A 26,735-nucleotide genomic window follows, 5' to 3' on the forward strand; every position below is an offset into this window, starting at 1 on the left:
TTTTGAATTCTAATAATACCTGGAAAAATACCTTCCATATGATGGACACTCAATTAATACTTGTTTATTGGTTATTGTTTATCTGAAATAAATCATCGATAAAGTGGCTATGTGGTCACCAAAGCAGGTATATTTTATGCCAGAGATATAGTATTGAGGCTACATATTGATAATTGGAAGGCTTCTGTTTCTATTTTGGGAAGGGGAGGAAATATAGTTTTGAATTAAGATGAAAAGAAGAAAAAGAAAATGGTCTTTCAATAGCCATGCATTATTTTAAATCATTTCAGAACACAACAAGATTTATATATGGGAAATGCCATCCTTGCTGACTGTAATAGGGATTGCAACTGTCCAACTAAAACATGGGATCCTGTGTGTGGAAACAATGGTGTGTCATATATGTCAGCTTGTCTTGCTGGTTGTGAGACATCCACTGGAGCAGGAAGAAACATGGTAACACATTCTATTGGCCTTTTTTTGTTACAAAACTTTGGTTTTATGTATTGCACTAGAACTTTCTCACATGAACTGGGCCCACATTTGATAAAAGTAAAAGTAAAGTTTTTCTGTATGTTCACTTGATTTACTGTTTATTTTATAAATCTTATCTTAAACCTCTGTAACATCTGACCACTGATCTTATTTTTAATCAAAAAATTATTTAAGTATAGCAGACACTGATCACTGAAATTTAATTTCATAGCAGTTGGCATTATTACCCAGGTAATTTGTTTTAAAAATACTCTGGATTGAAGTATTTTTATCATGGAGATAAAATTGGTGGTTCTGATATCAATTATCTACCTAATTGCTTTTCTTTTTTCCCCCTTTTCCCCCTGTATGGATGTATGCATGTATTTTCTGTTTTTCACATTCTTACAGCTCTTTTAAGAAAATGGAACTAGGTTTTGTTTTGTTTTGTTTATCTAAAAAATGTTATATTTAAGTGTTGGTTGGTGATAAAGTAAAATACAACTTTTAATTCTAATAAAAAACTGGAAACTTAAGAATTTTAAAAGGATTGACTTTACTCTGTTTTTGAAATAAACTGTATTTTTGAAACAGTTTTATAAGTATCTAAATAGTTCAACTGAGTATTCAAAAACAAATTTTGTTATACTTTGTTTCATAACAAAAACAGTATGTGTTTTTAAAAGGCATGTATTCAGGGTAGCTGAGTTATTGCAAATTTACTCCATATATTTAGAAATAAATATCATTTTTCTAAAACCACTCTTCAATGTTTTGCTTTGCTATAATCCTCAGAGGCACCAGAAGGGAGATGAGAATAAAGAGAATAAACAGTCTCTACCTTGATCCAGTTGTCTAGGTACAAAATATTTGTGATTTGTGTTTGAAATTTACTTTCTTAAATAGGATAATATTTTCTGACAGGTGTTCCAAAATTGTAGCTGCATTCAAACATCGGGTAATTCATCTGCAGTTCTTGGGCTGTGTGACAAAGGACATGACTGTTCCATGATGCTCCAGTACTTTTTAATCTTGTCAGCAATTGGCAGTTTCATTTATTCTTTATCTGCCATACCTGGATATATGGTTCTCCTAAGGTACAGAAAATATTTTCTTTATTTATATTCCTTTAGGGTCCTTTATTAAAGTACCTTTTTCCAAGAAAGCACCCTAGACCCACCTTAACTAAGAATCCTCTGCTTGCATATAACACTTATTAAGAGTTTCACACTAGGCATTGTTGAATTTTACAAAATTTTAAAAGTTAGGGAATATAAACACTCATCTTTTGCCATTTCCCTCCCTATCTTTCCTTCCTTATATTTTGCAGTTAAATTAGTGAACCTCTTGTTGTTTAACACAAGAAGAGACATGTTTATATTTTAGTGTAAACTGTATAAAATCATTATTTTGATGGGTAGAGAGTGGTTGCCTTGCAGTCATTTCAGATGATTCAAACCTAGGCAGCAGAGTGCAAAGCTGTCAGAAGCCTGTGTCATCACTTCCTATATACAGGGCATTGGGCAGATCCCTTGGTCTATTTGAGCTTCATTTTAAATAGACAATAGTCATAATAATAAACGCTGGACTCTTTTACAAGGCTATTGTGAAATACGAGTGATGAAGGGCTTTCCAATACTAGGACATTGCAGAGCTAAGATTCAGACTTATGTGTGTTCTTGTCATTCTTGTCATCCCTGCATTCTTCGTGTCTAGTACATAATTGTAAACATCTCTGGTAAACAAAATTTGTGTTTTTCCCCTTGCTTCTTCATATTTCATTGGAACTTGAAGCAGACTTAAGTTCATTGTGATTCTCAGTTCACAGCACATTATCCTCATAAGCTGGGATAAGTTTTCACTCATGTTTGATTTTGCTTTTTTTCATTCTATTTTTCACTTCCTCTCACCATAGGCAACCATATTAACATGACAGCTATATGAACTTAAACATGTATTTTCTTTTGTAAAAGACTAATATCTTTTTGTGAGTACGTGTTCCTATATTCACATGAGCGGTGCTGTGCTATAAATCTTGCTTTGGCTCACAAGGCACATATACCTACATTCACCAAGTACTGCTTACTTAGTACGGATAAGTTCTCACACCTTCCCCACATGAGAGTTCCTGCTTTCTTAGAGCCTCACTAACACTTGGCATTATCTAACTTTCTGACAGACTAGTCCAATGAGTGCAAAATGGATGCTAAATGATGTTTCAATATGTGATTTCCTGATTCAGTGTGTTTAAGCATCTTCAAAAAAATTTTTTTTAGCTATTTAGGCTTCTGCTTCAAGATGCTTACTGATCTTGGGGCTTCTTGGTGGCTCAGTCAGTAAAGCATTTGACTTCAGCTCAGGTTTGCTTGTGAGTTAGAGCCCTGAATCGGGCTCTGTGATGACAGCCCAGAGCCTGGAGCCTGCCTCTGATTCTGTGTCCCTCTCTCTCTCTTCCCCTCCCCCGCTCGTGCTCTGTGTCTCTCTCTCTCCCTCTCAAGAATAAATGAAACATTAAAAAATTTTTTAAGTAATAAAAAGTTGCTTTTTTGATTATCTTTGCTCATTTTCTATTATATTTCATATATTTTTCTTGGTGATTTTGCTAATTACTGTCTAAATTAGAAATATTAATATAATATTGCTTACATGATCCAATTATCTTATAGTCTTTCACCTTTCTTTTAATTTCTCATACTATTTTTTATGAAATTAAATCCTAAATTTTGTTGTACTGAAATCTTACAGTTTTATTCCCTTAGGGTTTGTGTGTTGGGGAGTCACATTTTAAAAGTGTTTTTATATTCCTAATTTATACAAATATTCACCTAAATTTTATCCTAATAGCTTTACCTTTTACATACAGTTCCTTTTTTAAAAATTTATTTGTTTTGAGAGACAGAGAGAGGCAGAGCATGAGCAGGAGAGGAACAGAAAGAGAGGGAGAAAGAGAGAATCCTAAGCAAGCTGCATGCTACCAGCACAGAATTCGACATGGCACTTGAACTCGTGAACTGTGAAATCATTGCGTGAGCCAAAGTCATGATCTGGTTGCTTACCCAACTGAGCCACCCAGGTGCCCCTATCTCTTCACTTCTAAATCTTACACATCTTTAGTTTTTAAATTTGTCATAAAGCATCAATGAGGACCTACAAAACTATGTTAAATAATAGTAATGATAGTGAGTATTCTTGTACTTTTATAATCTTAATGGAAACCATATACATTTTTCCATGATGATATTTGCTATATTTTTTCAGTAGTTTTCATCTAGCTTCTAAGTTTTTAATAATGAAATAGGTATTAAGTGTTATTAGATGTATTTTTTCTGCATCTATGATTCTATAATTTTTCTACTTAGTATTTTTAGTGTAGTAAAATAAAATAATAGATTATTCTTATGTTGAACTGTTTGCATAGCTGAAAAAACCATATGTAATTATATTTTTATATATGATTTGGTTTGTTTAAATAATTATTTAAAACTGTTATATCTATGTTGATAAGTAAAAAGACATATTACTTTTTATTCTTTTTTGTTTGTTTTAGATTCATTCTAGGTCCCAAAAAATGAATTGATAAATTTTCAAGTTTTTAGTTCCTGGAACTATTTACACTAAATATCTGTTGAAAGTTATATAAATCCACCTGTGAAAGTGTTTATACTTTGGGCTTATTGGGACAGTGATATGATTATTTCCATTTATTCAGTATTAGTGCCTATTCACATTTTCCATTTCTACTTAAACCTTTGTATGCTTGCTAGTGTATAGGTGTTTATAATATCCCTTATTATTCTGATATTCTCTGACATATCTGAAAGGTTTTCCTTTTTTTTCTTATATATTTTGTTTATTTGCCCCTTCTTTACTTTATCTTGATCATGTTGTCAGGGGCCCATTTTGTTTTTCTCTTTTTAAAGAAGCAGTTTTTGGTTTTGTTAATATTTATTTTATATAATCCTGCTCTTCTTAATTTTTTTCTTTTAAGCTTGCTATATTTTTGTTTACCCAACTGTTTAATACTTAGATCATTTGTTCATTCTGACTACTGTACATAAATCTATACATTTCTTTCCAAATACTGCTTTAGCAATGCCTCAACTAGTATTTTCTGTGAAATTCATTTCTAACTATTTTGTAACTTTGTTTATGATTTGCTGCACCAGACCAAAGTTTATTTATTAATGTGTTATGTAATTTCCATATTTATAAGAATTTTCTATCGGTATCATTTATTATTACTCCATGTTTTGTTTAGGAAACTTATTCTGGAAGACTACAGGTTGGGGAGATGGAATATCAAGGTTTTATTTGGGGTCTAGCACTTTTTTTTTTTAGTATTTCATGTCTTTCTGAAAAGAATGTGTAACTGAATTTTGGGTATTAGTTCCCATATCTCTTGGATTGAAGTAAAGCATTGTGTTATCTAAATTTAGTAAATGTATTCTTGATTTTATCTGCGTTAATTCATCAGATTTTCAGAGATGGGTGTTCAAATCTGTAAATATTGCCGATGTATTTCTCCCTATAATTCTCTCAGTTCTTTAATTTATACATTTGGAGGTTCTATTATAGGATGCCTTTGATCATTGTATTCCTATTGTTAGCATCACTTAATTTTCTTCTTTATCTTTTAGTTATTTCTTTCAGGGGATTATATTTGGTTTCTTATTAAAATGGATGTTCTAGCTTTCTTTTGGTTCATTGTTACGTATTATATCTTTTCCTTTTCCTTTATTTTCAATCTTCAATCTTTCATTTTGCTTCATAGACAATTTGCTACATATGATTTTGTAATCCCAAGCAAGCTCCACACTGACAGTACAGAGCCTGATGCAAGGCTCAAACTCATGAACCGTGAAATCATGATGTGAGCCAAAGCCAAGAGTCTGACACTTAACCAACTCAGCCACCCAGACACCCAGACAACCGCTCACTTAGATTTCTTGTAATTATTGTGATAAGACTCTTTTTTGCTGTTTTATTTAGTATATTCTATTTATTTGACTTTATTACTATTATTATTTTTTTGCTCTCCATCATACATCGTACCCCTTTATCTGCAAGGTATATATATTCAGATCCCCAGTGGATGCCTGAAACCATGGATAGTAATAAACCCTATATATTTTATGCTTTTTCCTAAATATATATAACTGTGATAAAGTCTAATTTATAAACTAGGCACAGTAGAGATTAACAACAATAATTAATAATAAAATAGGAAAATTATAATATACTGTAATGAAAGTTAAGTGTATGTGGTCTCTCTATCAAAATATCACATTGTGCTGTACTCACCCTTTTTCTTCTTGAGATGATGTGAGATGGTAAAATGCTTCCATGATTAGATAAAATGAGGTGAATGATGGAGCCCTTGTGATATATGGACTGTAGCATTCAGTTGCTATTGATCTGATGATATGTCAGAAGGAGAACTACCTGCTTCCAGACCAAAGTTGACTGTGGGTAACTGAAACTGTGGAAAGTGAAACCACAGATAAGGGGAAACCACTGTATATATTGGATTTTCTTCTTCTGCTTTGAAAGCTGCGTCTTTCAAATGGTCAGACTGATTATTGAAATTCTTAATTACACTTAGGTTTTGCTCATCAATTTTAAAGCTTTTCAGTATTAATATCTACCTCCTAATAAAACAAGTACTTAATCATGCTCTCTTACTGTCTCTATTCTCTTCTCCCATCTCTTGCTGGAGTCATATTATAGAATTTAACACCTGGACTTTTATTATTATACTTGTGCTGTCTCTATTTTTGTGGGATCCCCCTGGATCTCCTACCATGATGGTAAATGGATGGAGCATCAATGCTACTCTGCCAGTTTAAAGAACAATTTGAATTTCTCTCTGCATTTTCCCATGATGTGCATGCTGTTTCTGATTCCTGGGTTCTAGAAATTGATGTTATAATCAATGCCAATCAATGACAGAGTTTGTAGAATAGTTTAAACTGTTGAAACAGTTTAAATAATAACAGTTAAAATTAGTATTTCACACTTCTGTGAGATCAATGAGTGGTATATTAGAGATAGAAAGGAAATAAAAATTCTTCAGTAAAACTTAAATGCCCTATTTTCTGTATTAAATGGAAACCATTGGACCAAGAGGGTCACACTAGGTCTTGTGGCTTCTCTTACCTGTTTCTAAATGAATCACTGATGTTGTCTAAATAACCCGTGTGTCAGGTAGATAATGTATAGATCAACCTATGAGGTTTCTCAAATTCAGCAAAACCCTTATGTTAAGAAAATGCCAATAAGATGATATTTTTGCTAAAAATATATTGTATACTTTTGTGAAGAAAGCTACTTTAATTTTCTCAGCTTTGAGTTAATCAGGGAAGAAAAGGGAGGGAATACTGTGGAAGTCTGAAAGTGAATTCTTTGAGGGGCTGGCCATGGTGATGTTGGTATGAGTGAGACACATGAAGGTCCGCTGCAGAATTACAGTCTCTATTTCTACATATAGAGATTTCAGGCAACAGTGGAAAAGTGGGGGGATTTTTGGAGAGAATGGAGAGATCTGTGTGACTCCTGAAATGATACCAAATCACTTAAAATATGTTTGCTTTGGATTTCTTTGTCACATTCCTTTGAAAATTTTTCTTCTTGTCTTCTTTCTGCCTTTCATTTACTTATATAATTTTTGGATTTTCTGTAACTTAAATACAGCTAGGATTGAATTATTCTTGTTTTAGGCTGAAGGTTTAATCAAGAACTACTGCTTCAATAAGAACTACTGCTTCAATGGATATTGGGATAGAAACTAATATGAAATATTTTGTTCTTTGATAACATTCTCATAGAGATAAATGAGCAAAAAATGATGGGTAAAATACCAAGAATCAAAAGTAGGGCTCCTGTGTAGGCTACAAACTGGATAATCAGGCCTTGAATAATCAAGATCTGAGCGTGCAAAAATACATGTTCTAGTGCCCAGTGTGTTACCAGCATTTACAAACATTTTTTTAAAAGAAACTATAACAGGGGCGCCTGGGTGGCTTAGTCGGTTAAGCGTCCGACTTTCGCTTAAGTCATGATCTCGCGGTTCATGGGTTCGAGCCCCGCGTCGGGCTCTGTGCTGACAGCCAGCTCAGAGCCTGGAGCCTGTTTCAGACTCTGTGACTCCCTCTCTCTCTGACCCTCCCCTGCTCACACTGTCTCTCTCTCGCTCGCTGTCTCTCTCTCTCTCTCTCTCTCCTAGAAATAAATAAAACGTTAAAAAAAATATTAAAAAAAAAAAAAGAAACTATAACAGTGTTTACATCTCTATTTTAATTTTATTTATGAATTTAATTATTTTTTAGGTGTATCAAGCCTGAAGAGAAGTCTCTTGGTGTGGGGTTACATACATTTTGCACAAGAGTATTTGGTAAAAATTGTTATTTTTTTCCAACATCATATCAGACCACAATTAAATACTAAGTAAATGAAATTGTTCTCTCCAAGTCTAACAAATATCCCTTCTGTTTGTAGCACTTAGTAATTTGTATGAGAATAAAGTACAAGAAGAAATGTAGAATTTCCCCTTTTTACTTGAAAAAGGCCTATCTGAATTAATTCTACTTTTCATCTATTATAAGATTTGAAAAGCAAATGAACAAAAAATGCTTTGTTGAAGTAAAATGTATACATGATTGGTTCAAAACATTACAGAAAAAAATATAGTCATTAATTCAATATTTTTCAATATCAATAATTTATTGCATTTATCTATCACATTACTTATCCTTTATAACAGAAATGTTATAGTAAAAGTAGCAATTTCTAATAGCTAAATTAAATGTAAAGTATTTAATTCATACTTTATTTATTCTACAAATAGAGAAAACGGAAATGTTTGCAAACGAAATAATGTACCTCAATTCTTACCTTGTTGTTGGCTTTTTTTGCCCCCTCTTTAATTGTAGCTGGAATTCCTGCACCTATATATTTTGGAGCTTTAGTGGATTCCACATGTTTACACTGGGGAACTTTGAAATGTGGTGAGTCAGGAGCATGCAGAATTTATGATTCTGCCAACTTCAGGTAAAGATAATAATTTTTATTTTTTTTTTAAATTTTTATTTATTTCTAGGAGAGAGAGAGAGAGAGACAGCGTGAGCAGGGGAGGGTCAGAGAGAGAGGGAGTGACAGACTCTGAAACAGGCTCCAGGCTCTGAGCTGGCAGTCAGCACAGAGCCCGACGCGGGGCTCGAACCCACGAACCGCGAGATCATGACCCAAGCGAAAGTCGGACGCTTAACCGACTAAGCCACCCAGGCGCCCCAAGATAATAATTTTTTAAAAGATTGCTTTCTAAGCACAGACTGTACATAAAATGGCACCATTCATGTATAATATCTTCGTTTTCAGGTAATATACTACTTTTGGCTGTGTTTCCAGAACATATGCTAATTCTATGTCTCTATTCCTTACTTATATACTAGAATTTTATTTCCTCAATATTTTCAAAATACTTGGTAAATATAAGAATGGATGACTTCCTTAACCTAGCCTTTCAGAATGACCTTTGTTGGGGTGCCTGGGTGGCTTAGTCAATTGAGCATCCAACTTCGGCTCAGGTCATGATCTCACGGTTAGTGGGTTTAAGCTCCCCAGTCGGGCTTTGTGCTGACAGCTAGCTCAGAGCCTGGAGCCTGTTTCAGATTCTGTCTCCCTCTCTCTCTGACCCTCCCCTGCTCATGCTGTCTCTCTGTCTCAGAAATAAGTAAAACATAAAAAAATTATAAAAAACAAAACAAAATGATCTTTGCTAAAGGTTGCAATCAACATATTATTGAAGGTAATACCTGTACAAAACCTACCGTTAGAAATTATATTACTCTTTAAAGTATCCTCATTGCATCCTACATCATTTCAACACCTTTCTATCCTGAATCTTTACTTCCTTTTACATCTACCTCTACTTTTCAAAATAATATTTTCTCTCCTTCATTACATTCTGCTGACACAATAATCTTCATGTCTCTTAAAAGCTTATTCTTTTGCTAGTGTAAGTCTGATTTTAAACAAAACTCAAGATAATGTGTTTTTGAACAAAAAAATTCCATTTGCTCCAGTTCAATGTTCTTATTTATTTGGAGACCTGAATTTTGTTTAGATTTGTATTAATTTCTGTCGATAGGGCAGTACAAAAATTCTTTCATTTACTAAAAAACAATTTAGCATTGTTTAGAACATTCTAAGGTCTTATTTTGATTAGTACAAGGATATATGGCAAGTACTATGAAGAGAGCAGACAGCATGAGATTCATGTTTTCATCAGTTCTCTGTTCCCCTAAAGTTGTTGGGAGGTAATGTGAAGTTGGGCCCACACACATACTGTGCACACAATTAGTTTGCTTCACAGTTGAGACACCCAGAGGATCACTGGTATAGATAGGCCTCATCCTACTGCCAGGATTCCTGTTGATAGTAGCCTTAATTAAATGCTATTTTAGACAAGACAGTTATATTTGGTAGCATCCTCTATCCGTCAGATTAATTAGAGTGGCTGATAAGGTGTACTCATGAGAAAACTTACCAGATGTTAATGTAGTGTAGAAACAGGAGGCGGGTATTGTTGGCAAATAGTTCCCCATGGGTCTCTTACATTTCTGCAGATCTTGTTAGCAGAGGCTTTTGTTGTGGACTGTCTTTTCAAGGATGTTTGGATGGTACATGATCTTGGAAGATATAGATGATGTTTTCCTATGGAACAGAGTTTGCTGTCTAGGGTGATAAAAGTAATAACTCTCTCTAGGGTTAAGGTGGGCAGATTTGCTTCCAACACATTTAGAAGAATGAGATTTCCTAAATTCAGGATTTCTTAGCTGTGACCCAAACCCATTGTGTGCACAGAATTCACATAGGTCTCCCATGGTGTGATTCCTTTGGGACTTGAAGGTTAGGGAAAACCAACCTGAAAATGAAGCTTGTGATGACTGCTGTACTGTGAGTAACAATGTCCTTCGTCTCTGACCTGGAAGTCTTGATTCTTCAGCTAGCATCCATGCAACTGTGGCAGGCTAAACTGTCAGCTTAAAATCCAGTGAAGATCTAGGATTCTTTTACAGCTCAAAGAATAGAAATACTGATTAACTTTAAATTCTGCCAAAATTGTAAAGTTATAAGGATGGCCACTTATATTTATTCCAAGCTAATAAAAGAAATAAAAAGATAAAGGAAAGTTCAATAGAAGAATGAAATAGGAAAATAAAAGCACACAAAATAAGTTGAAAAAATAAGCATAACTACATCAGGTTTCACAATGAATGTGAACCAACGGAACTTGATTCTTATAAGATACTTTCATGTGAGTTTCAGTGTTTTCAAAATTCCAGCTATATGTTGTTCACAAGATATAGGTTAAAAATATATGTAAAGAAAGATTGAAGATAAAGGTCAGGAAAAACATACTAGGCAGATATTAAATCAAGCTTCTGTGGTATATTAATGACTAAAAAACAAAATAGAATTTAAGGTGAAAAAGATGAACAGAGTTAAATAAGGACATTACTTAATACTAAAAACACTTTATCAATAATATGTAACAGTCATGAACTCATATGTATCTATCAACTTAACCTCAAATATATAAAACAAAAAAATTACAAAATTACAAGAAGAAATCTACAGAGTGGAAAATTTCAACACACTTTTCCAAGAAGAAAATATATGATATAGGCAAAAAGTTAGTGAGGATACAGAAAAATTTGAATTATCAATTTGTACAAGAGTTATCTAATGGATATATAGTAATTTAAACAATCCTAAGGAATAGAATATATCTTTTTCTCAAGCCTATAAAAAACATTTATTACAAATAAATCTAATGTCACAAAGTTAAAAAAAGATGTGTTGATACCTTACAATCACTGTTTTCTGTCCATAATGCAATACAATTAGAAATCTATAATAAAATGTTACCAAAACCTCACATTTGAAATTACTTATAGGTCAAAGCATAAATTATAATAAAAATAATGAAATAACTAGAACTCTACATCAGTGAAAGCACTGAATAGGAAAATTTGTGGGACAAAGCTAAAATAATACTCAAAAGTATATTTTGAACTTTAAATGTATATGTGTATATATATATATATATATATATATTTTAAAAGACTAAAAATAAACGTACTCATTATTTAGAAAAAGGACAACATTGTAACTTCAAATAAGGTAGAAAAGACTGATAAGTTATTCAGTAAGTTATGTATTGATATATTTCTTATTTCAAATAAGAACAATAGGTACAATTTTAAATTTGAAAGGGATATATCTGGGTTCAAAGATAATACAAACATCATACTGGACATCCAGTCTTCCTGAAGTAGAAACTGAACAGTAACATTAAGGAATAAATAAAAGCTGAGTACAAAGGCTAAGTGCAAAGCTTCTAAGCCTAGAAATAGGAAGTGATTTCTGGATGATCAGTTTCCAAAGAGAAAATAAAGTACTTCCAAGGTGCCAAGAGATTAGATCCATATTTAATGCTTAATCCATGAGATACTGAATACCCTTGAACTGGGTTGAGTTGTGCCCCTCAACATTTCACGTCCACCCATAACCTCAGTATATGACTTAATTTAGTAATAACTCTTTTTTTGGAAATAAGTCTTTAAATTAGTCAAATTAATATGAGGCCTTTCTGGATTATAGTGGGCCCTAAATCAAATCACCAGTGTCCTTATAAGAAGAGGATAGGAGGCACAGAGACACATATACACAGGATGAATGCTGTGTGGAGACACAGGTAGAGATTTCAGACTTGCATCTAGAAAGCAAGGAATGCTATCGATTGCTGCTGTCTGGTAAGAAGAGTCATGGAAGGATTCTTTCCTGGAGCCTGCAGAGGAAGCCTGGCCCTGCCAACACTTTGACTTCAGATTTCTAGCCTCCAGAACTGTGAGAGGGTAAATTTACTTTGTTTTATGGCATCAAATTTGTGGTACATTGGTATAGCACTCTTAAGAAACAAATGTAAACCTCTTTGTAAAAGAGATTTTAAAAGAATCCCTTTGGCACATCATTGCTGTGTTACTAAGGAGGAAATAAGACATAGATACATCCAAGAACCAGACCAAGCAATCTACTCTCATTGTGATTAATTTCAGTATCACTATAAAAAAATCACCCTTATAAAAACTCAGTCTGGCCTCAGAAACAAAGGGAAAGCTTTAGATTTGGAAGAATAAATACAGAGAAAGAGCAAACAGAACAAATTTGGAAGAATAAATTCAGAGAAAGAAAACCAGAACAAATAGTCAATAAGAACAACAACAAAACATTCAACATTCTTTAGTTTTGCAAGCTAAAACTTAAAAACACATTAACAAATCTAAAGGTAAAAAAGATAAGCACATAAGTTACCAACTGAAGCATGACTTCATTCCAGATTAAACTGAATATAATATAGGAGTTTGACAAAGGCTTTAAAATAAGTATGCTTATACTTCTCAAAACTAGAACAAACTATTCTAAAATTTGTATGGAACCACAAAAGACCCCGAATAGCCAAAGTAATATTGAAGAATAAAACCAAAATGGGAGGTATAACCATCCCAGACTTTAGCCTCTACTACAAAGCTGTCATCATCAAGACAGTATGGTATTGGCACAAAAACAGACATATAGACCAATGGAATAGAACTGAGAACTCAGAACTGGACCCAAAAGTATACAGCCAACTAATCTTTGAAAAAGAGGAAAGAGTATCCAATGGAAAAAAGAAAGCCTCTTTAACAGATGGTGCTGGGAGAACTGGACAGCAACATGCAGAAGAATGAAACTAGATCATTTTCTCACACCATACACAAAAATAAACTCAAAATGGATAAAGGACCTGAACGCGAGACAGGAAACCATCAAAACCCTAGAGGATAAAGCAGGAAGCAAACTTATTGACCTCTACCGCAGCAATTTCTTACTTGACACATCCCCAAAAGCAAAAGAATCAAGAGCAAAAATAAACTATTGAAACCTCATCAAGATTAAAAGCTTCTGCACGGCAAAGGAAACAATCCATTAAACTAATAGACAACTGATGGAATGGGAAAAGATAGTTGCAAATGACATATCAGGTAAAGGACTAGTATCCAAAATACATAAGGAATTCACCAAACTCCACACCCAAAAAACAACCCAGTGAAGAAATGGGCAGAAGATATGAACAGACACTTCTCCAAAGAGGACATCCAGATGGCCAACAGACACATGAAACGATGCTCAGCATCCCTCCTCATCAGGGAAATACAAATCAAAACCACACTGAGATAGTGTGGCTAAAATGAGCAAATCAGAGGACTCTAGATGCTAGCGAGGAAGCGGAGAAACGGGCACCCTCCTACACTGTTGGTGGGAATGTAAACTGGTACAGCCACTCTGGAAAACAGTGTGGAGGTTCCTCAAAAAATTAACAACAGAACTCCCCTATGACCCAGCAATAGCACTGCTAGGAATTAACCCAGGGATATAGGAGTGCTGCTGCATAGGGGCACATGGACCCGAATGTTCATAGCAGCACTCTCAACGATAGCCAAAACGGAAAGAGCCTAAGTGTCCATCAACGGATGAATGGATCAAGAAGATGTGGTCTATCTATACCATGGAATACTACATGGCAATGAGAAACAATGAAATCTGGCCATGTGTAGCAACATGGATGGACCTTGAGGGTGTTATGCTGAGTGAAATAAGTCAGGTAGAGAAGGACAAATATCATATTTTTGCACGTATAGGAGGATTAGGAGGAGCTTAACGGAGGACCATGGGGGAAAAGAAGAGGGGAAATAGTGGGGGAGAGGGAGAGAGGAAAACCATGAGAGACTCTTGAATGCTGAGAACAAACTGAGGACTGATGGGTGTGGGGGGTGAGGGAAGAGATGGGCATGGAGGAGGACACTTGTGGGGATGAGCACTGGGTGTTCTATGGAAATCAACTTGATAATAAACTATTTGTAAAAACAAAAAAAGAAATAAAGAACTTTCAAACAAAAAAGATAAGTATGCTTAGCTACCTCAATAGGATTAAAATTTATAAATAAATGGCATAACATCCATTAAAAATGAACAAGAAGTGAAAAAGAAAAATCAAGCAGAAATAAGAATATGAAAAAGCTGAGAAATATTAGAGATCAAATGTATATCACTGAGATAATAAAAGGAATTCTAAGTATATAATAAAGTTGAAGTTAATATAGTTAAAATGAGAATTGGTAAACGAGAAGAGAGTACAGAAGAATTTATCTAGAATATAAATCAACAATATGAACTGACTCAACAAAAATAAACACCTAAGTAATATTAAAGACAAATTAACAAATAAAGCATAAACCTCAAAAAGTTTCTAGAAAGAGAATAGAGAAAATGGCATTAAATTTAAAAATTTAATGGCTTAGAATTTTCTACAATTTGAGACATGAATTTTCACTTCAAAGTTATATTTTAAGGCACAGTCAAAAAATATGTAAATGTGCATACCAGAGTAAAATTACAAACATTCAAGATAAAGGAAAAAAAAACCATAAAAGTTACCAGAGAAATAAATAGATGGCTTACAAAGAAATAACAATTAAACCAGTAGCAGGTAGGTCATCAGCAAAAATACAACCACATATCTCTCATCCTTATTGCTTTGGGTTTCAGTTGAAAAAAAAAAAAAAGCAAACCAAAGAGCAAGAAATGAGCAAATATCACTAAACATAAATCTCCAAATTTTCTTTATGACAGAAGACACTAGAGACCATGAAGAATGTTGGTAGTAAATAAAAACAATAGAAGAAAACATTTGGGCAATTGCTAAGTTGTGTACTCAAAGGCCCTGAGACATATTTTAGAGAAACTCTTGCTCACATACACAGAGACATGTAAAAGGAGATTCATTGCAGTATTGTTGATAATAGAAAAAAAGTTAAATAATACAAGTGTCCAATAGGAAACTGGATTAAATTGTGACATGTTCACACATTGAAATGTGGTGCAATAGTTAAAGATAAATAAAGTAGAACTGGATGTATAAGCATAGTTTTAAAAAGAGGGGCTAACACAGAAATGTTCAGAATAAAATGTATACTGTTATGCCAATTATCTAAAATGTAAGTACATACAATGTAATTATATATGTTATAAATATATACACATACTTTGTAAACCTAGAAAAATAAACTAAGAACAAAATTCATAAAATCCAAGATAGTCATACATCTTGCAATGGCTAAAAGATAAAATCATAGGGGTACACAAGGGATTAAATGTATTAATGTCTTCTTTTGAATTACCCTGAAATAAGAATGCCAAAATTTAATCATGTTATTTTTATTTTTTAAAAAGATTAAAAATTTTTTTCAACATTCATTCATATTTTTGAGAGACAGAGAGAAACAGAGCATGAGTCAGGGAGGGGCAGAGATTGAGGGACACAGAATCTGAAGCAGGCTCCAGGCTCTGAACTGACAGCACAGAGCCCATTGTGGGGCTTTAACTCACAGACTGTGAGATCATGACCTGAGCTGAAGTCAGAGTCTTAACCAACTGAGCCACCCAGGCACCCCTTTAAAGATTTTTTTAATGTTTTTAAAAAAAAATTTGAGAGAAAGAGAAAGAAAAAGTGAGCAAGCAGGGGAGGGGCAGAGAGAGAGAGAGAGAGAGGTTGAGAGAGAGAGAGAGAGAGAGAGAGAGAGAGAGAGAATCCTAAGCAGGCTCCATACTGTCAGTGCAGAGCCCAACATGGGGCTCAAATCCACAAATAGTGAAATCATGACCTGAGAGAAATCAAAAGTTGGATGCTTAACTGACTGAGTCACCCAGGCACTCCAAAATTTAATCATTAAAAAAAAACCTGGGTGTTAAATATAAACATTTTTTTTAACTTTCCCCCCCTATATTCTTGAAGTGGTTCATTATAAAATTTTAGAAGTAAAAAAAAAAGATGAAATAAAAAGATGCTGACATTCTTAAATAGACTACAGATCATAGAGGTAACCAAAAAAATAAAATATTGTTTTTTGAAAAGATTAAAATATAACAACAATAATCTGGAAATGCAAATAGAGAGGGGGCACAAATAAACACTATGAAGAATTAAAAAAGGAAATATAAGTACAAATACTTAGGAATTTTACATACAGCAATTTGGAAAGATTAAATAGAGAGTTTTATAGATGAATATATATTATCAAATTTTACTATAAACACGTAGAAAACATGAATATTTTCAGAACTATTTAAAAATGTGAATCAGCGAAAAATTCTCATCCTCTAAAGGCATCAAGTCCAGATTCTTTTAAGACAAGTTTTACCAACTTTCAATGAACTGATGATTTCTGAATAATGTAAGTCATTCTAAGCAATGGAAAAAAAGGGAAAATTTCCCAAATCATTTACAAAGCTAGTACAGTCATGATATTCAGATTGGACAAGTTCAGTACAAGGGAAAAGGTATAAGCTGATTTAACTTATAAAAATACATGCAAAATTTCTAAATAAAAAATTAATAAATCAAATCTAATAATGTATAAAAACTAACAGAATTTATATTAGGCATGCAAGGATGGTTCAATATCAGAAAAATATATTAACCTATTATACTCTATTAACACAATAAAAGGGGTAAAATCCTGGATGTTCTGCTAACTATATGTACAAAAATGATTTGGTGATACTTTACACATTCATAATGAAACTTTGAGCAATTCAGAATAAAAGAGGAACTTTCTTAACCTGGATAAGGTCATCTAAGGGGGCCTGGGTGCCTCGGTTGATTAAGTGTCTAACTCTTGATATTGGCTCAGGTCATGATCTCGCAGTTTTGAGATTGAACCCTGTGTCAGGCTTCATACTGAGCATGGAGCCTTCTTGGGATTCTCTCTCCCTCTCTCTCTCTGCTCCTGCCCTGAGCACGCTCTCTCTCTCTGTGTCTCTGTCTCTCTCAAAATAAATAAACATTTTTAAAAAGCCATCAAAACCCTCCACAGAGTATATAACACAATTGATGGTGATTCTTTGGAAGCATTCTTACTAAATACTAGAATAAAACTGCTGTTGTTATCAATATTGCATTTAAAGCAGGGGTCCGATTTGAAGTAAAAAGATTTATAAAACTCCAAAGATAAGAAAAGAAGTGTGAGTTTTCTAGATGAAAATTTCCAAAACACATTTAACAAACAGAATTAATAAGTAAATTCAGCAAATTTGCTTATATAAGATTGATTTGCAAGACAATTAGCTACTGTTGGCCTCATAGGAATGAAATATTAATAATTAAGATATTCAAAACTAGCTTGTACTCACCACACTAAGTAAGCTTAATATGTTTTAACTTTCTTTTTTTCATAGATACATCTACCTTGGCTTGCCAGCAGCTCTAAGAGGATTAAGCTATATTCCAGCCTTTTTAGTCCTAAATATTTTGAAGAATTGTCATCTACCTGGTGAAAATGCCTCTTCAGGAACTGTGCTTATAGAGGCAAAAGTTACAGGGAAGGAAACTGAGTGCAAAGATATGGACCAAAATTCCAAAGTTTTGAATGATAAAGAATTGAAAACTAAATTGTAATGCCCTATAATATTATGCTTCTCAGAGTTGTGGAATACACTTGTAAACCTAACTGCTTTTAAAATCAATAGGGGTAAGTGGGTAGCTTTTTCTTATCTTTATGAATCTCAATTTTTTGTTTTTTCACCCAAGGTAAAAAATATTCATTGATGGTATTTCTTAAGCATCTATGGCATTTGAAATTTTCTTCAGGGGACATTTATAACCATCTTCAAAACAGGATATTAGAGCCAGTTTTATTTTTATGTTAAAATAGCAATTTCTCTTTTAACTCATGTGAAATAAGGGTATATTTTCCACATTTCCTTTTCCAAGTGATCTTAAAAATTTCTTATTATGAAAATCTGTTTGATTCCATTAAATTTCTGCTTTGTTATTGGGGTTATTTAGAGACTGATATTTTTATCCTGTGAAATTCATCATTTTTATGTGAAGAAACCTGATGTCTTTTAATTCTTTAACGTTTCTTTAAGGAATTTTTTTTTCTGTAACTGTTCTTTAAATTTTCCTATTCATTCCAGACATACTTGTTTTAATATAGATTACTCATTAATATGCCATCAGCTGCTATCAATTTTTTTCTGCTTTATTACTCAAGTCATATTTGCTCATTTTGTTCAGAATGCTGACATGTTGAGTCAATTTATTAGAAATCATGTAACAAAATTGTTGGATTTTTTTTAGCAGTTCAAACCTGGTGACTAAATTCTCTTTGAAAACAAGAATCTGTGTCAAAGAATTAAAGTATCATATTATAAAAATCACTAATCCTTCAAAGCTATATTGTCAGATATTGTCAGAGGAACATTTTCCCAGACAACAGAGAGATTTATCACAAATAAAAAAACAAGCTAAGGCCACATACAGAGATCTAAGCAAGACAGATATAAATAACATTCCTGATGGAGAACTTACAGCAACAATCACAAGGATACTCACTGGGCTTGAGAAAAGAATAGAAGACATCACTAAGACCCATCACTAAGACCAAAGAGATAAAAGAGTTTAAAAAAAAAAGAATGAATCATAGATGAAGAATTCAATAAGTGAGATTGGAAACAGGTTTGATGAAATGAACAGCAGGCTGGAAGAAACAGAGGAATGAATTAGTGCTCTAGAAGACAAAATAATGGAAAATAATGAAGCTGAATAAAAGAGAGAAAGAATTTTACAACACAAGTATAGACTCAAGGAACTCAGTGACTCCATCAAATTTATTAGCATTCATATTATAAAAGTCCCAGAAGAAGAGGAAGGAGTAAAGGTGGAATAAATTTTATTTGAAGTAATTGCTCAAAATTTTCCTAATCGTGGAAAGAAAACAGACACCCATATCCAGGAGAGACAGAGGACTCTCATCAAAATCAACAAAAGCGGGCCAACAATAAGATACATTATAATTAAATTTGCAAAATATGGTGGTTAAGAAACAATCTTAAAACCAGCAAGGCAAAAGAAGTCTTTAACTTACAAGAGAAGACCTATAGGATAGCTGGATATTTATTTTTCAACAGAAACTTGGCAAGCGAGAAGGGAATGGCATGATATATTCAACATGCTGAATGAGAAAAATCTGCAGTCAGAATTTTGTATCCAATTATCTATACAATAACAGGAGGGAATTTTATAACATTCCACTGACATCAGTGGACGGATCATTTAAACAGAAAATAAACAAGGAATGAATGGCTTTGAATGGCATAGTAGAACAGAAGGACTTAACAGATATATTCAGAACATTTCCTCCTAAAAGGGCAGAATATATATTCCTTTCAAGTGCACATGGGACCTTCTCCAGAAGAGAACTTCTATTAGGCCACAAATAAGGCCTCAAAAAAAAAAAAAATTGAAATCAAACCATGCACATTTTCTGACCTCAAGCTATGAAACTAGAAGTCAGCCAGAAGAAAAAAAACTTGGAAAGACCACAAATACATGGAGGCTAAACAACATGCCAGTAAACAATGAATGGGTCAACCAGGAAATCAAAGAAATAAATGTAAAAAATACATGGAAACAAATGAAAACCTTTGGAATGAGGCAAAACACTCTGAAAAGGGAAGTAAAGAGCGATATAGGCCTATCTCAAGAAGTAAGAAAAATCTCAAATAAACAACCTAGCCTTATATTTAAAGGAACTAAAAAAAAGAACAACAAATGAATCCTAAAGCCAGAAGAAGGAGGAAAATAATAAAGATTAGAGCAAAAATTAATGATATAGAAATTAAAATATAAAATAAAATAAAGTAAAAATAACAGATCAATGAAGCCAGAAACTGGTTCTCTTTGAAGAAAAATTACTAAAATTGATAAACCTCCAGCCAGATTTATCAAAAAGAAAAGACAAAGGACCCAAATAAATGAAATCACAAATGAGAAAGGAGAAAAAACAACCAACACCACAGAAATACATTTATAAGAGAACAGTATGAAAAATATATGCCAACAAATTTGACTACCTAGAAAAAAGAGACATGGTCTTGGACCCAGTGCCTTGGGCTCATTCCTATCCCATCCTGGCATCCTATACCCTGAGAGCATAGGGTTCTCTTTGACACTTCTTGGTGGAGGAAAGAAAATTGGAGACAGTAGTTGTTGCAGTGCTTTGTGATCCATGAGATCTTTGGATGTCAGTTCTTACTCTGAACACTTATATTTCCTCATGATAGGGTAGAGGTAATGGCACAGCAGATAAAAGTGAAGGAGAGAAATAGGAGAAGATAGAGGGAAGTCTATGATCAGTTATCTTCTTAATTAATATTGTGGAGAGTCTAAGTTAACAGAAATAGAAATAGTAATTTAATATATTATTTATAATTCTAACTATAATCAAAGTTTGCAGAAACCAAAAAATAAGAACTTAAGAAAAAATAAAAATTGGGAGGATATATGTAAAGGGAAAGAGAGGGAATAACCATTCTTCATATCTCATAACACTAAGTTAACAAATATTTTAAATTTGATAAATTAATATAAAATTGACATAAACATATTATTAGAACTGCTGAAAATGGTTGCCTCTGCGGCATTGGACTACCATGAGGAGAAGAATAATAACATATTTGTCCTTCATTTTAGTTCATTTTACACTCTGATTTTCCCCCTGCACATGTAAATCATGGTTAAAAAATAGTATTTCATAAAAAATAACACATCAGCAAAATAATAATAATAACAAAAGAAATAAGATGATGCATTTTACAGAAAGGAAAAACTGAGTCTTCCAGTTTGAAGACTTGTTGAGGTTCTCTGATGGGTGTTTGAAGACTTGTTGAGTTCTCCAATGGGTGTTTATTGAACAACTGCTTTTGCATTTCTGTGATTGGTCGTAGAGGATATATGTGTTGATGTGTGTACCTGACAGTGATGCTAACTAAGTGTAGTCTGTAGAATTTAAGTAGAATTAAAGTTGGCATCATTTTATTAGGTGAATAAATATACACAGAAAACAATTACAGAACAACAAATAATAGCACAATGTAACTTCCATCACTGTGAATGTGTAATGGGTCACCGAGTAACCGGAGTTTTTGCATAAGCTCACCACTAGGTCTTGGTGGGAAATGATGACTCCGGAGTGATAAAGAGAAAGAAAAAAATCCAGTCCTAATTGAAGGAATAATCGAAGCAAATGAAGACTATCTCCTTTACTGTTACTAGTTGGTGATTTCTTTCCAAAAGAAAAAGACAAAGCTTTCTGAGAATACATTTTGTGTTCTTTCTTCCTTCCTCAACTATGGATATTAGACTTTGAGAAGCAGCAGCTGTCTTACAACCAGACAACGGGCACAGGAATGGAGACCAACATTTAAGGAAGGTAGGGTAGGAAGACAGCCAGAGCCTGGCTACCTGATGTAGTGCTGAACATCTGCCACCAGCAGGGTCAGGGCTAAGTTTTGTGGAATATTAAGCTGATAAAACTTGAGAGGAGCGCCTATATAAGAAAAAATTAAATGAATACAAAATGAGGTTAAAAGTGAATATTTAAGATGAGAAAAAAACCCACAACAAATTTCATGTAATATGCTTCAGGACACAATCATTATAAAAAAGGCAACAGTAAAAAACTTATTGCCAACATTATAGTTAAATAAGAAATATTATAAGCTATCCTGCTAAGGATGACTGTGAGAAGAAAATGCCTGCTATCATCATTTCCATTTAACATTATGCCCAATGTCCCAGACAGGGAAACAGGAGGAGGGGGAAAAAAAGGAATACAATATTGTAAGGATAGGAAAGAAAAAATAAAATCATCAGTGACATGTTGTATAAGCAGAAAATCCAAAAGTCACTAGAGATAAACTGTCCAAATAAGTGAATTTGAACAAATCTGGATATACAAATCAAATGCAGCTTCTCATGTATCAATAGCAATTAGGAAATGATATTTGTAAAGCATACTAGTGTAGTATTTAAAAAAACCACATTGAAATCTTAGGGATAAATCTCTTAGCAGGTATCCAAGATCTCTACCCTCAAAGCTACAAGAGAGTATCCAGAGAAATTAATACCTGTATCATGTTTATTGGTGAAAACATTTAATATTGTAAGGATGTCAGTCCTTCCAAAATTTATCTACAGATTTGGTGAAATCTCAAACAAAATCCCAGTACTTTTTGAAATGCAGACATTGACAAGATTGTTTGGCCTTTGCATGGAAATATAAAGGGTCAATGCAATCTTGAAGAAGAATGAAGTTGGAGAAGCCCACCACCAGATACTAAAACCTATAAAACAAAAATAATTAAGGCAATGTGGCATTGGCAAACAATCCCCTGTCCTGGGTGCCATCCAGTCTTCCATTTCTGGTGCCACTCTCTCTCCCTTGCAGATGCCCTCTTCACCCCACTCAAAATCCAACACTATTACTGTAATCTTTCTCCTACCTGGAAATCTTTCTCACTCTACTGAACTTCTAACACCTCACATCAGACCACTGTCCTGCTTCCTCCCACAGGGATGTCTTCCTCTCCCTGTTTAGGTTTTGACACTCATGCCAGAAAGCCCATGTGTTATTGCCCTCTTTATCCCTGTGATGGCTAATGTTATATGTCAACTTGGCTAGGTCACAGTACCCACATAATAAGCCAAGGATTATTCTAGATGTTTCTATGAAGGTATTTTTTGGATGAGATTAACATTTAAACCAGTAGATTTTGAGTAAAGAACAGTTGAAGGCCTTAACTGAAAAGACTAACCTCTCCTGAGGAAATTCTGCCAAAAGACTGTCTTTGGGACTCAAACTGCAGCATAAACTCTTCCCTAGGTTTCAAATTTGCTTGCCTAATGTCTATATATCATCTATCTATCATCTATCTATCTATCTATCTATCTATCATCTTCTATTAATTTTGTTCCTCTAGAAAACCCTGACCAATATTCACTTCCTTGGTTTCTGGAAGTCATGTTGGTCCATCCCTCTTATGGACACTCTCCTAACATTACTTGACCTCTTGGGCATTTACATGTTACTCAGTCACCTGTAGTTTCCCTCAAGAGATATTTCCTATCTATTTACATACCTACTTGTCTGGTCCCATCTAATGGCTCAGAACTGAATTATTCAGTTTAGGGAAAAGAGAGACAAGGCTAAGGGAAAGAAAGAAAAAAGAAGGAGAGATAAGGGAGAAGGAGGGGTGGGAACCACAATTTAAAAATTGATAAATATTGGAAAGTGACCATTATATTAGATAACATATATCTAGAGAGTAGATGCATATTGCCAATTATGTTTTCACACTAAGCTCACTTATGTCAGGGTTAGATTAATAAATGCCATTATACAACATTGTGGCCTTGAAACTTAAGTTGATTTCATATTATCTCCTGCTCTAGAATAGAAACAAAGAATTAATTTCATTAACTAGTTATTTAAAATGCTTTTCAGTTTGTTGAACCATACAGCAAATGTAGGAAATCCTGGAAGTGATTTTAAAATTTATGACTCATGTATCTATCTTTTAAATTTATTGCTCAAGAGATTTGTGGATCCAACAAACAACTATCTCAGTAGATTATTTTTATGTTGTTAAACAATGTGTTTACTTTACTTTTTCTCAGTCTTATAACTTGGTTAATATATGTATATACACAACTCATACAGGACACAAATTATAAAAACAGTCAATGTAGTGCCCAGAACTTGGTTAGAAACAGTGCTGTTGAAGTAAAGCTTGGTGGGTGTTCAAAGCAAAGTGTGAAATCTTTATGCAATTGGCCTTAAGAAAAACTTAAACAAATGTTACTTAAAAGGAAAACATAGTATCTCTGAGATGTGTATAATTCCTGTTACAATTTCCAAATAAGATTATAATTTGACTGATCCCAATGGTATGTCAAGCTTAATAAATTCAAAAGACATCTTTCATCAATATCATTTTTTATAAGTAAATGACAGTGGTATAAGTTACTTGAAAGGGAGGAAAGGATGTTGCCAGGGAGAGAAAAAGAGGTAAATTCTTCCCAACGCTAAAGATATGCCTACTGTACTAAGTTTCTTAGAATAGACTAATATGAAGAAAAGATATTTAGGTGGCTTTCACATCATGGGAAAACCTCACTGTTTTCATGATTCTGTATATTTTCTTAAAACATGTGAGAAAAAAATCACTTATAGACCTAGTATAATATACACCTAATAATTTCTAACAAGTTCGCCATACTGGATATGTTTGTGCAGGCATTCCAAATATCAGATGTGCAAGATTATACCTTTTCTTCTACCTTCATCCTTAATGGCATTATTTGTTATTTTCCTTATCAGTTGTATAGAGACCTCATAATAATGAAAAGATCTTATTAAGAATATGGGAAATATTGCTAGGAGAACATCACTAGGACTCTTCATGCACACTTGCTAAGGATAAATCTTTGAGTTAATAAAACAGACTCTAGTTTAAAAAAATCCAGTCTTTAAAAGAAAAAATTAACTGAGAATATAGAAGGAACTCAAAAGAAACAAAATTAAAAGTCTTGCTGCATAATGACTTGAGTCTATAGAATGAATTACTTTATAAATGATATGTGTACTAAGAACTGTTTACCAAATAGATAACCTACTAGTTATTGGAGAATCTATTGACTAAAATCACATGAAGAAAGGGAAGAGAAATACTCTCAAATAATCTAAATGGTCTTGAAAATTCATAGTTAATTGAACCACATTTTCTTGGAGCAGCATGGAAGTCTTTTCTCTGTGTCGCATACACGAAATGCAGCCAGACCGACACCAAGCCACCCTGCACCCCTAGGAATCTGATTTGAGGATTAACACAACTACCTGCACAACCTGAACCCCCGAACTCAGCAGGGACGCGGTGCGGAGAGGTGAACTGGGAGACAGAGGAGCCACAGAGGGCAGGGAGCTGTTCCTGCCTGTGGAGAGAGGACACAGGTGGGGGGAGTGTGTGGCAAACGCACCCCCACAAATGCAGCTGGAGCGAAAGTGGGGGAAAAGAAGGTGGAAACAGCAGAGGGGACTGAACTAAAAAAGGAGAAAGGAGAAAAGAGAGGGTTTAAACTCCATTGAGACTCTACGAACAGGGGGAACACAGAGTCTAAAACTCCACAGCTCAAAATACCTGGTGGGGAGGGCGAACTCCCAGGAGGACCATGGGTCTGGGAGCTTCTCGGGCTACGCGAGATTTTCCAAAACCCAGAAACACGGCTGCTGTGTGATCACGTGAAATTTTTCTGGATCAGGCTGGCACCCAGCCTTAAGTATCTGGACATAGGCAGCAGCAAGGTTGTGCGAGCATTCCTGGGTGCCGGCTGCTCAGTGAGACCCTCCCCCAGAGAGTCTGCGGGGAACAAAGCCGCAGCCCCTCAGAAGCGAAGGGTGGAGAAATACATCCGCATCTCAGAGAAAACTCAGGAGGGAGGTGCCTCCTGGCAACCTGATGGTGTGTTATGGACGGCGCACAAGCGGGGAGCGGACTGAAATGAAGACAAAGGACGGTGTGCCATTCCTGGTCAGGGAGAGCACAGAGGTCTGACGCCAGCCTGGATACCTGGGTGATGCCATTGTCACCCCTCCCGTGCATGTGCAGACACACCTGCAGGCGCCACAACACACCCCAGTAAGCTAAGCAGCAACATCTAGTGGAGAGCGAAACCATTACACTAAGCCCTGCGCAACTGGGACAATCTAGCTCCGCAGGGACACCACAAATGTCTCCCCCTGGCTAGTTTAAGGACTATAAAGTGCTTCAGAGTTTGACTTCTGGGGGGAAAACGATGTATATCAATATCAATCGTATCCCAGTCTGTTTGCTGGCTCATCTATTCAATTTTCTTTTTTTTATTCTTTTTTATTTCTTGTCTTTTACTTGAATACAGAAGATAATAAAAATCTATATTTACTTTCAAATTTTATTAAACAAGTTTTCCTTCATTTTTCCCTTTTTGACTAATTTTTGTAAATTCTATTTTACTTCCATCATTTCAAGTTATTCTATTTCATCGTATTCATTTTCTCAAATTTGCAAACTTTTGTTTTTGTATTATTGCTTTTTTCCTTTTCTTTTTCCCTTTTTTCTCTAATCACTCAAGCTCGTTTCAATAACCAGACCAAAACATACCAAGGATCTACCATCACTTATTTGATTGTGTGTGTGTGTGTGTGTGTGTTGTTTTTAATTCTTTAATTTTATTTTTTCCCTTTTTTTTCTAATCAACCAAGCTCCTTCAGACCAATAACCAG

At 34.1% G+C, this 26,735-nt stretch overlaps 1 protein-coding gene across 11 annotated transcripts in view; it reads left to right on the forward strand.

Annotated features, from left to right (window-relative positions):
- Positions 1-18,407, forward strand: part of SLCO1A2 (solute carrier organic anion transporter family member 1A2) — a 117,675-nt gene extending 99,268 nt beyond the window's left edge. For all 11 annotated transcript variants that reach the window (XM_039223591.1, XM_039223595.1, XM_039223593.1 and 8 more), the window contains 5 exons: positions 291-456; positions 1,399-1,571; positions 7,800-7,864; positions 8,403-8,520; positions 17,812-18,407. In XM_039223591.1, coding sequence (XP_039079522.1) covers positions 291-456; positions 1,399-1,571; positions 7,800-7,864; positions 8,403-8,520; positions 17,812-18,031 — 742 coding nt within the window. In that variant the 3' untranslated portion in view covers positions 18,032-18,407. The remainder of the gene's footprint in view (positions 1-290; positions 457-1,398; positions 1,572-7,799; positions 7,865-8,402; positions 8,521-17,811) is intronic.
- The last annotated feature ends 8,328 nt before the right edge of the window (positions 18,408-26,735 follow it).

The sequence above is a fragment of the Hyaena hyaena genome, unplaced genomic scaffold, assembly GCF_003009895.1.
Source record: "Hyaena hyaena isolate Hyena2069 unplaced genomic scaffold, ASM300989v1 scaffold_1393, whole genome shotgun sequence".
In the NCBI taxonomy this organism is placed as follows: domain Eukaryota; kingdom Metazoa; phylum Chordata; class Mammalia; order Carnivora; family Hyaenidae; genus Hyaena; species Hyaena hyaena.